The following is a 12,442-nucleotide window of genomic DNA, read 5'->3' as shown; positions in this document are numbered from 1 at the left end:
AACATAACTCGCTAGCTTGAAAAATGGCCATCAAAGCCTAATGCAATGGGTAAAAATAAACCATTCCAAGGGAGGTAGTAGGAAAAATAGAAGATGCCCTAAAAGCTTTCAGAATGTCTAAAGACGGTAACCAAGATGTAGAAGCTAGAATGGTATCGTACTTTGATCCCAGTACCAGACCTAAGAGGAAAAAGAAGCAATGTGAGACAAACTCTAGAGGAAATTAGTCTAGAATCCTTCAGCCAGCTAGGCTACCAATTAAGGGGAGTAAAGATGTTTTCATCTGTACAATGTTGTAGACAGGGGTTTACAAAGGAAAAGATTTAATATAAGACATAATTTATAGGATCATTTTATAATATTCACCCAAGAGTCAAATGCAGAAGGGTGAAGATCATCTGTCCATGCACTAGAGACCCAAAGAATCCAGCTGAGGGCTTGGATGCCACTTCAATGTCCTGCATGAGTCCAGCTGAAGTCCCAGAACCCATGGCAATGTCCTCCACAAGTCCAGCTAGAGGCCACGGCAAGTCTGTATCAAGGATCTGCACTGGGAAGGAGCAAAGGTCAGCAGTGGAAGCTAGAAAGTCTGCACCAGTGAGACGAAGCATCTGTGTCAGCAGGCTAAGGGATCTGCACTGGAGCCAGGAAACAACACTCAAGGTAAGGACCACAGAGTCCCCGAAAAGAACCACAGCCATCCTTAGGGACAGCCAAGACCCAAACTCCTCTGGTGATGAGAACAGCTGAGTTCGTATCGGGAAAGCCAGCGTGACAAGCTTCTCCAGGAGAATCAACAGTGCACCGTCTTCCCCTTCCAGTTCTCTTTTTTACATTGGCAACAGTCCTCAGGTGGGCCCTCCACACCCACCACCACACTGATTCACTTCAGCTGGGGTTACAAATTGACCATTAGTAAATCTACCACCTACAACTTCTCACAAAGTCTGCCTCCCAACCCGACCAAACAAACAAACAAACAAACAAACCCAAAACAACAACAAAGAGAGACAAGGAATCTAGAAAATGGGATTCAACTCAAGTGGGATATGAAAGAAATTCCATGTATGAGTTTGCAAGACTTTCGTGGCAGCCTGTAAAGGGTTAACAAACCAGATTGGAGCAAGCAAGTAAAACATCTCTTGAAGGAATATCTCAAGGAAGAAGACAGTGACAGAACTGAAGAGCTGCAATATAATGAGAGACCTGAACTTTTTAGATGAATCTGAAAATGAATTAAGACAAAGAGAAAACTAACCAAATGATCATTGCAAAGAGCAATAATTTACTCCAGAAGGAACATGAATTTTATGTCAAGAAGGGAAACATCTTAGCAGAGAACAGAATCTTCATGGTCATGAGAATGTTTACACAACTTCAGTCTATTCATTCACTAATGCTCTTGTTTAACTTTTATAACTTTAATTTCCAAACAGACAGAAATTAAGCAATAAATCCACACATCTCCAGCTTTACAGTGACTATTTTGCCGTTAAGTTTATCTGCCCCCAAACCAGATTCATCTTCTTCCCATTTTGAATTTGTTAAAAAAAACACAAGTGAGAGACATCATTTTTTTTCTACTCTTAAATACTCCAGTAAGGATTTTTCAAAAGGAGAAAATGCATTTCCTTAACTATACATCACTCTCACAAGGCTAAACAAAAGTGCCTTAAAATAACATGCTAGTTCATCCTGAAATTTCCCAACGTGGCTCAAAAGCACTTTTTGGGAGAATTAACAAGGTTCATTCATTGTATATTTTTCTTCTTTTTAATGTTGATACACAATTTACAATTTTAAAAAAAACTTAACCATTTTTAATGTGAGCAATTCAGTGGATTTAAGCAGGCTGTAGATTTGCCCAAAAAGTAAAACAAAACAAAATAAACACATAGAGCGACCTGCAAGGTCACACACGTCAGCTCTTGACCTTCATGTTGCGTGAGATTAGTCAGGAAAGAGGACAGGAGAGCAGCGGGGTGAGGGCTGTGAAAATGTGTGAAGGGCTGAGAGTGACAGAGATCCACATCTTCATAATGGGAAAGCAACATGTAAAGCTGAAAACCAATCACTAGCTGGCATCATAAGTATGTTATTTAGAAATACGGATACAATATAACGAATAACAAAATACGGATAACAATAAAACGAATCATAAGTTTCAGGTTGTTGCCAGTCTAGAGCCTGGAAAATTGAATAATAAGGTTTATAGAATTACTTAGATTTTTTGTTGTGTTATTGTTGGGTTTTTTTTGGGTACCTGGGATCAAACTTATGACCTCATGCTTGCCAAGCAGGCACTTATGCAACTGAGCTAAATCCCCAACCCCAGTTACTTAGCTTTTAAAAACCTATATGCATATATAAAATTGTCACAAAGATAAAAATTGTCACAAAAAATAAAATTATTTTTTAGTGAGAGATTAAACTGAAGTAGGATATTTTAAAAAGTATATCAAATAAGTAACTATGACCCAAAAGGAAATATCTCCCTCTTAATAGATTTTCATAAGTCTGTTTAGTCTAGATTTCAAAAAGCCAACTCCCAACTTTGCCTATAAATTTTTAAATCCTACTTCTCTACAAATAAGTATACAAAGATACATGTACAAGAATGTTTATTGTAGAATCACTTATAACAGCAAAAATAGTAAGGAATATAAGGAAATAAACAAGTCATGTCTCCTCAACCAACAGAGCTGAAAAATCGTGATATGGGTGTATAATGTTTGTATCACGTTATATATTAAATGAAAAACGTATTACTTGGAAGCAGTTTATAACCATGTATGAAGGGAATGTGTACAAGAATGTACAACACAATTTTTAGGATGATGGTCATTGGCTAATATTAGGGAGAGATTTTTCTTTACATTTCATTTGTATATTTTAATTTCTTACATTAAACATGGATGCCTTATATAACAAAGATTCCTTTAATCTCATTCTTACAAATGCATCTCAGGGAACATAAATCTTTTGAGTAATTTCACTCTCACAAGAGAAATGGCGACAACTTACCTGATTGATGGCTCCTAACATCTCAGCTCTGCTGGCCACCCGCGCTGTACACTGGCTAAGAAATGTTATACTACTCTCCAGCTTCTTAATGATTTCCTGGGCCTGGTTGTCTTCTTCACACAGAGGTGTTAAAGACTGCACAGAGAACAAAGTGTTAGGACTGGGGATTTAGCTCAGCAGCATAAGCACCTGCTTTGCAAGCGTGCGGTTGTGAGTTCAATCCCCAGTACTGATTTAAAAAAAAAACAAAATTAATAGAGAGTGAAGTGTTAAGATATCCAACACAAGCACTCAGCAAGTGATTCTCTAATACACTGTAGTCTAATTTCAACTATCTTGATGAATGGGTAAAAATCAAGATCAAGAATGGATGATAACCAAATATGAATTTATTTATTATTTAGCACTTATATGTATGTTGTTGGTCATAGAATCTTTTAAATATACTCTTGATCTGAATGTACCTTTTATTTCAGACAAGACTCTTCCTGATGAAAGACTGTCCTCATTAAAGTAGAGACAGAAGTAAGAAAACAACAGAATAGAAAGCAAATAATCTACTGCTCAAAAGTTGGGTGATCTTGAGCAAATTTCTAAAATATACCCAATCTAAAATACTATAAATTGAGGCATGCATGGTGATGCATGTCTGTAATCCCAGCACTTGGGAGGCTGAGGCAGGAGGATCACTGGGAGTTTGAGACCAGCCTGGGCTTCAAAGTAAGTTCAAGGCCAGCCCAAACTGCATAGTGAGATCCTGTCTCAAAAAAGACAAAAAAAAAATTTTTTTTTAATACCATGAATTATAAAAGACACCATTAAACTGACAACAGAACATGGTTAATCAACATTAAATCAAGAAGAAATAAGGAATCTGAACAGACTGTAACTAGTAGGGACATCAGATCAGTAATCCAAACCTTTCAACAAAGAAATGCCTAGGGATTTCACTAGGGAATTCTACCAAACTTTAAAAAAGAAAGAAAAAAATGAATGAATGGCTGGGCATGATGGTACATGCCTGTAACCCCAGCACTTGGGAGACAAAGGCAGAATCACCTCAAGTTCCAAGCTAGCCTGGGCTACACAGTGATCTGAACCAAATGGAAAGACCCTGTTTCAGAAGAAAAAAAAAAAAAGCCAATCCTTCTAGAAATCTGGCATAAAAAATGATACAAAGCTAGGGATGGTGGCACACTCTGTGATCCCAACATTCAGAGAGGCTAAGGCAAAAAGATAGCAAATTCCAACACGGTCTGGGCAATGCAGTAATTTAGCAATACCCTGTCACAGAATAAAAAATAAAAATCGGGTGGGGACATAGCTCAGCGGGAAGGACCCAAGTTCAATCCTTAGCACTGTAAAAACAAAAACAACAAAAAACACTTAAGTCAAAGCAAACAACTTGACATTTTATTCAGCCCATACAGCTGTTTGGTAGTGAAATTTATTACTATTTTAGGCTTTTAAAAGAAGCATGAGCTAGGTGTAGTGGCATATGCTAGTAATTCCAGCACTCTGGGGGGCTGAAGCAGCAGGATGGAAAGTTGGAGCCCAGCCTGAGTGATTTAGTGATTTAAAAACAAAAGTCTTGGAGAACAAAGAATAAAGGCCATGTATTCAATCCTTATTACCTCAGCCCCTGCCAAAAGATATATAGACTAGTGGACTATAATAAGAAGTCCTAAAGTAAGTCCTCACATCTACAATCAAATGATCAACAACAAGAGTGCCAAGAATGCATAATGAGGAAAGGTCTCTCTTCAGTAAGTAGTGTTGCAAAGATTGAAAAATATGAGATTGAACCCTTATGCCACACACAGAAATTCACTCAACATGGATTGATGACCCAAATGTGAGGCCTAAACTAGAAAATTCTGGAAGACAACAGAGGAAAATCTTCCTGACCCTGAATTTGGCAATGATTTCTTGGATTAGGCTATCAAAGGACAGGCAATAAAAATGAAAATAAACAAATGAGACCACATCAGGTTTATAAGTGTCTTTAGGGACCCAATCACGGGAGTGAAGGATAACCCAGGGACCCAATCACCAGAGTGAAATATAACCCAGGGAAAAGGAGAAAATATTTTTAAGTCTATAGCTGAAAAGCGATCAACATGGAAAATATGTCAAGAACTCCTACAACTCAACAATAGAAAAATTTAAGTAATTTAAAAATGGACAGAGGATTTGAATAACATCTTTCCAAAAGTGATACACAATTGGTCAATGAGCACTGAGAATTTCAAATCAAAACCACAAACTGCCACCCTGTTCCCACCAGGATGGCAACCATAGAAATAAATGGAAAATGATAGTGTTAGCGCGGAGCTGAAGAAGCTGGAGACTGCCTGTTTGTGGCAGTGTAAAATGGTGCAGCTGCTGTGGGGAACATCACAGTGGTTTCTCAAGAAACTGCAAATAGAATTATTATATGATCCAGAAATTCGACTTCTTAATACACACCAAAGAGGAATAAGAGCAGAGTCTGGAAGAGATATTTGTATATCCATACTTATGGCTGAGCTATTCCCAATTGCTAAGACGTAGGAGCAAGCCAAATGCCCATCAGTGAATGAACAGGTAAGCAAAACGTCCCATACATTGTGTGTATCTATATATGCAGTAGCTGTTATTCAGCCTTAGAAAGGAAGGCAGTACTGTTACGTGCTATAACACAGATGAGCCCGGAAGACATTATGCTAGGTGAAATAAACCCATTACAGAAAGGCCAATATCATAGGACTCGTAGAAACTTATATGAGATATCTAAAGTAATCAAATTCATAGAAGTATAAAGTGGAAGGGTGGTTTACCAGGAGCTGTGGAATGGAGGAAAATTATCACGATGTTACATTTTAATATAAATGGTTTCTCAGTTTTAATTTTCTTCCTCTAAAATCAAGCTCCTTATTTTCCAGACCGATCTCTAAGCACATACCAACATCACGGGATGAAGGGTACTAGTTGTTACCCTGCCGTGTACGCTTCTTGGTTTTTTGGTACTTTACCGTGGGCTTGCACACGATCTCATAAGACTGACATCAGTCACATTATTTTTTCCAGTTAATCAGACAAGGAAATATTTGATTTTTCATGAAACTTAAAACTGATATTATCATTTTTAGTACTGAGGAGCGAACTCGTGACCTCACACTTGCCAGGCAGGTGCTTATGCCCCTGAGCTAAATTTACCCCAGCCCTGATATTATCTCTTATTGTTCAGTTTCCTGTGCAATTGCTCTTCTGCCTGAAATTTATTTGAAAATCCAGAAGGAAAATAGAGGTTGCATAAGATTTTATTTCTGATACTTCCTATTACTGAAACTTTTATTTTACACTAACCCTGAAGTTTTTCTTTTCATTAACTCTCAAGTGGGTCAGGCATAGCCTGTGATTTTTTTTAAGTAACTCGCACTGTGATTTTAGTTACTGAAGTAAACCAGTATTGTAGCTATCAAGACATCATTAAAACATGACCACACGTATAGTTCCTGGATGTTCTGATCCTCACCTCTAAGAGCTTTAAACAGTTGGTGATTTCTTTCTTCAGGTTTTCTTCTGCCAAGTCACGGGACCTCTCTTCAAGCTTCACTCTTTTCTCCAGTGTAAACCAGTCACACTTAAATGCCAAAGATAATCTGAGAAATTCTGCCTGTTGTCCAAATAATGTGAAGGAGAGGAGAGCAAGTTGGATGTGATCAAATATTTCAGTTTAACACAGATTAGACCAAGCTATTGCTTCCTTCTCCCAGTCTCCTGGTGCTAACATACACGGGCCTTACATGCAGGCACTTAGTTGCTATCAGGCCAAACATACGAACATGTATGCAAAAGCATGATGCAACCTTAGCAGGAGAGTCTGAAACACTTTTTTTTTAATGCAGGCTTTCCACTCACCTCCACCTCTTTCTCATTAGCAGAAGTGCTGTGGGATAAGACAAAGAATTTATTCAAACGTAATTCAAAGTAAAATAGAAAAATGTTAAGTTGCAACATGAAAAAAGCTTACTTGTCACTTTGTCTAAAGTTAACTGATCTCCCAGTGGCTACCGGAGGAGAGGAAACCTCAGTTTCTATTAAAAGATAACAAAAAAAATATTGGTTAAAAAGGCTTCACATCCTCTGCTTCCTGTCCCCACCATGAGATGAGCCACAGTGATGCCTATGGCATATTAATGGAAGGTGAAACTCAAGACCAAGATGCCAAACAGCAATAAGGTGTTTGTTTTGCTTATCTTGAAATGGAACCATTAAGGAAGCTTATGTTTAACGAAAAAACCTAAAAGCACATTTCCATCAAATTGCTACCATGCCTTGTCTTTATTAACAAAGTTATTGCATTTAAATATATCCAAAATAATAGCTCATGTGTCTGCTGAAATTATAAGATATTGTTATGCTAAGCTGTTGGGATCACAACATGAAAACCACAGAGTCCGGATAGTCTTTGAAACCTAAAGCTGTCTGAGAGTCCAGGGACAGTCCAGGGTGCCCTCTTTATATTTGAATGTCTGTTATATTAGACCCCAGGACTAAATGAATGCCTTCTTTTGTTACCTGATCCTTCTGTGGATGGAGACTCTAACAGCAGCAGCAGTATGAGTAATAGGAGTAGTAACAGTACTAATGGTAGTGATAAGATAATAATACTGGTAACAATAACAGTAACAATAAACACAGCATCAACCACAGACTTACTATATGCCAGTCTCAGGACAAAGCTCTCTACACATAATATTATTTTCTTTATAACACCTTTGCAAAGCACAACATATATTAAGAGCAATCGTTTTAAAGTTGACAACATCTGATTGATTTGGATTATTTTTAAATTTTTTCATTTTTATTTGTACATGTTTGCAACACATAACACATTCATTCATTGTGGGGAACTGGCATGTCCATAACACATCTCGATTATTCACCCTTCCCTTCCACCCCTATTTCAAAAGTATTTTTTGCCAGCAACAGATTCATTTCTTTCCTGTCCTTCTCAAATTAATAGTCATAAACACAGATTAGTAGCCATACAAACATGCCAAAAATCAGAAAACACATAAGACAATCATACTAAATCAAGGTAAACTTTCAGATAGATTGGCCATATTGGATTACAATAACTTTTTACACCTTTTTTTCCCTATTGTCTATCTTTTATTTTGTAATTTATTTATATGTTGAGTTTCTCATATAAGACAAACCACACAACACTTAAGCTTGTATATCTGATTTCATTTAACATGATGGCCTCAAGGTGTACCCATTTTCCTACAAATGAAGGATAAACTCAAGTTAATCCTTCTTTGTGACAGCGTAGTACTCTATTGTACATAAATACCATATTTTATCCATCCATCTGTTGATGGACAAATTGGCATCTTCCAAGATTTAGCTATTATGAATTGTGCTGCTATAAAATGGGTATGTATCACTATAATATGATGCTGACTCTTTCGGGAAGATACATAGAAGAGGAATAGCTGAGTCAAATAAAAATGTTTAGTCTTAGCTTTGTTTTGCTTTTCTTTTTTGAATCTCCATACTGAATTCCATGGTGCTGGATCAGTCTACACTCTCACCAACAATGAAGAAGGATTCCTTTTCCCTCTCAGCCTCTCCAGCATTTGCTACTGTCAATTTCTTGATGATGGCCATTGTTTTAGAAGCCACATGGAATCTCACAATTGTTTTAATTTACTTTTCTCAAATGGTCAACGATGCTGAACATTTTTTCATGTATTTATTGGCCATTTGTACTTCTTCGTCTGAGAAGTTTCTATTTATTTCAGGTGCCCACTGTTTGACTGGGTCTTTAAATTTAGTAAGTCTATTTTTTTTCAGTTCTTCCTATATTCTATATAGTATTCCTTTGAGAAGTAGCTGCCAACATTCTTTCCCATTTGTAGATTGTCTCTTCACTCTATTGCTGGTTTCCTTTGCTGTACAGAAGCTTTTTAATTTGATGTGATTTTAAAATTTTATTTGATCACATTTGTTGATTCTTGCTACTATTTCTTATAAAACTGGGGTTCTGTTCAGAAAGTCTGCCTGTACCTATGTCTTTGAGAATTTTACCTCTTTTGTCTTCCAGAAAACTATTTTAACATTTAGATCTCTGAACCATTCTGATTTCAGCTTGGTGCATGGTGAGATATATGGGTCTAGGTTCAATTTTCAGTCTGTGGCTAAGCAGTGCTCCCAGCACCATTTGCTAGAGATTGTCTTTCCTCCAGCAAAAGAAGTTGGCCCCTTACTCAAGGTAAGGTAGCTTCGTGTGTCTGATGTTATTTATGCATCTTCTGTTCTTCTCCACTGCTCTACAAGTCTTTTACCAATACCATACTGTTTTTTTTTTTAAAAATCATTGTAGCTTTGTAGTATAATTTGAAGTCTGGATGGTGATGCTTCTTGCCTTGCCCTTTTTGCCCAGAATTTCTTTTGCTTTTCTGGTTCCATATGAACTTTAGGATTGCTGTTTATAGTTGTGAGGAATGCTACTGATATTTTGTTTGGGGTTGCATTAAATCTGTGTAACAGTGTTGGAAGTATGACCATTTTTACTTTACTGGCTCTGCCTATCTAGGAACAGGCGATAGCTTTCCATTTTTGGATATTCTCTTCAATCTCCTTTTTCAGAGTACTATAGTTTTTATTGTAGAGGTGTTTCACTTCCTTGATTACAGTAATCTTTCAGTATTTAATTTTTCTTGATACTATGTGAAAAGTAATTTTTGTCTTGGAGTTTTGTTATTGGGTATAGAAATGCTATTGATTTTTGAGTGTATCCTGCTAAGCTACTGAATTTGTTTATTAATTCCAGAAATCTTTTGGTGGTTTGGGGGAGGTTTTTTAAGTAAAGGATTATATTATTTGCACATAATAATTTAACTTTTTCCTTTCTTATCTACATTCCCTTTCTATTGGCTAACTGCTTTCACTCTGTTTCAGGAACTATACTGAACAGGGTGGTGATGGATATCCTTGTCTTGTTTCTGATTTTAGAGTTTACAGCTCTCTCCATTTAGGAAGATGTTGGCTGGACAACACTTAAACATGAACTTTCCGGGAATCGAACTCACAACTGCCTGCTTGCAAGGCAGGCGCTTATGTCACTGAGCTAAATCCCCAGTCCCAAACTTTGACTCACTTTTTGCGACAGGCTCTTGCTATATAGTCCACAGGCTGCCTTGAACTTATGGATCGTGCAGGTTTATCTTAAACTCAGAGATGCAGCTACATCAGCCTCCTAAGTGCGGGGATTGCAGGTATGACCACCACACCTAGTTTGAGCTTTGACTCTTACAGATAAGTGATCTTCAAATAGTCACAATCTCCTTAAGCCATCTATAATATGATTTTTATGATATTTATGATATTTTTGTAACTTTTATGATAATTTCTGTGCTGGGAAATCTATATAAATTTATTCAACCCTTGCAGCAAACCTTCTGTGTTACTGTTACCATATTTTCTATCTTTCCAGACTAGAAAACTGAGTCACAAGTTACTTTCACCATATAGTTGGAGAATTGAATGAAACTGTGTGCACAAAGAATTTAGCCTAATACTTAGCCTACAGTATGTCTTCATTATAGTATATGTATTTTTAATTCATCATTTCAGCTTTGCAGATGACAATACTGAAATTCAGGTTCAGTAACTTTCTGAGATCACATAGCTGGTAACAGATTGACCCAGCCCAGAGTTTGTGTAACTCAGAAGCTTGAACTCTCTCCACTGATCCATTTTAACGAAGACACGCTGTGGAGAAAGGCGTATCAGCTCTTACTTTGTAAATACTGGCTCATTTACTTTTAGATAGGATATTGAAAAAGAAGTCAAGAAGTAGAGCACAGAATTTACTACAATACCAGCTTCGTTTCAAGTTCACAATGGAGTACTAGTTATTATCACAAGTCATCCAGGATCGAAGAGCCAATGCAGTGCCTTAATGTGGTTTTTGCAAAGTGGAGTCAACACTGAATCTAACTGGCTGATGTCCTACAAAGGTTCCAGATTGTGCAGGTGGCATAGCTTTACTCATGAAGATCACATCTAAAAAATATCAGTGGGGAGCAAAAATTCATCTGGGTTGGAAAGAAAACACCTCTTACCTCCTGCAGCACATTCTTTTCTATGTTCTTCTGTTGTTTTGGGCACCTCTTTGGCTTCCTAAAATCATAAGGAAATGTTATTGCTACACACAGAATGGAAAGCCTTCTGTAGTACTCAGGGAACTGTAATTAGAGTTAGGGGGAAAACCACTGGCTCCAAAGGAACTTCCAGTCTAGTAAGGCAAAAAGAATGTAATGGTATGAAAAGCTGCAAACATAATACAGGTTAACACAAAGCAAACTAGGATTGGCTGCCCAATAAATGAGGCATAGATAGGCAAGTGTTCTGATTGGAGAGATAACAGTGCTTGAGAAGCATGTGCAGTCTCTGCGGGGGGCAGGAGGGCTGGATGGAGGAAGCACAGCCAGTTTCTCCTATGGGCTCTGGAAGGAGTTATGACAGAGCTAACAGCTAAGACTGTGCTATGTGAGGCTTTAATTCCACATCAGATATTTTTAGGTCTTAAACAAATGCATCTGCATAAGAGTCACCATCAAAACAGGATTGTCTTGCACTACCCAGCAAAATCTACCAGGAAAACTTTACCTATGCCACCATTATACAATATTATTAAATATTAGATGAGTAGAGAAATTTAAGAAACCAAAGAAATTTCCCATTAAAAAGTAAGTAAGCAAGCAAGAAAGAAAAAAAATATCCTTGGTCGAGTCATTGATACCATGTCCTATCATTTTTAGACAACTGAAGTAAAGGTTTTGGTGAAATGTAACAAACATTAACAATATAGGGAAAACACTGGCTCCCTCTCATCATCATGCAAACACTCTTCACATTTTGGAATCCCCTCCAGCTCATGAATTTCCTCAGCACCAGCTCTTTCTTCTCCAGATCTGCATGGCCCATTGCTGGATGCTGCTTCTGGTTCTTTACCTCCATTGTGATCCAACTAGCTCCTCTGCTCCTAGACCACACTCCACCCAAACTGTTCTCATCTGTCAGCCATGAGCTGCCTCTTGCCAAATCCAATGGGTAACCATCGGTCTTTATCTTACTTGACCTCACATCTAACAAACACACAAAAAGCAAAAACAACTACACATTCCTTTTTTGGTACCAGGAATCAAACACAACCTGACAGGCACTACACCACTGAGCTATGTCCCCAGCCCCTAACGTCCTCAACCTTGAAGATGTTTGCTTCTCTGTTTTCTTCTCATGATGGGCGCCATGTTGCTTCCACAGCCCTTCATTCATCTGCTCCGCCCTGGCCTCCTCTCACAGAAGCTGCTCGTCACAATTCCGTGACCCTGTGCTCCTTCTTCCTGCCTTTCAGGGT

At 37.7% G+C, this 12,442-nt stretch overlaps 1 protein-coding gene across 8 annotated transcripts in view; it reads right to left on the bottom strand.

Moving 5' to 3' along the window:
- Positions 1-12,442, bottom strand: part of Irag2 (inositol 1,4,5-triphosphate receptor associated 2) — a 115,872-nt gene that overhangs the window by 8,388 nt on the left and 95,042 nt on the right. For all 8 annotated transcript variants that reach the window (XM_063238397.1, XM_063238400.1, XM_063238401.1 and 5 more), the window contains 5 exons: positions 11,145-11,202; positions 7,040-7,103; positions 6,928-6,955; positions 6,542-6,682; positions 3,025-3,159 (listed from right to left, as the gene is read on the bottom strand). In XM_063238397.1, the coding sequence (XP_063094467.1) occupies positions 3,025-3,159; positions 6,542-6,682; positions 6,928-6,955; positions 7,040-7,103; positions 11,145-11,202 (426 nt within the window). The remainder of the gene's footprint in view (positions 1-3,024; positions 3,160-6,541; positions 6,683-6,927; positions 6,956-7,039; positions 7,104-11,144; positions 11,203-12,442) is intronic.

Source organism: Cavia porcellus, unplaced genomic scaffold (assembly GCF_034190915.1).
Source record: "Cavia porcellus strain 051 isolate PalLab524CR breed Dunkin Hartley unplaced genomic scaffold, mCavPor4.1 scaffold_27, whole genome shotgun sequence".
Taxonomy (NCBI): Eukaryota; Metazoa; Chordata; class Mammalia; order Rodentia; family Caviidae; genus Cavia; species Cavia porcellus.
This window is presented reverse-complemented; position numbering and strand designations above follow the sequence as displayed.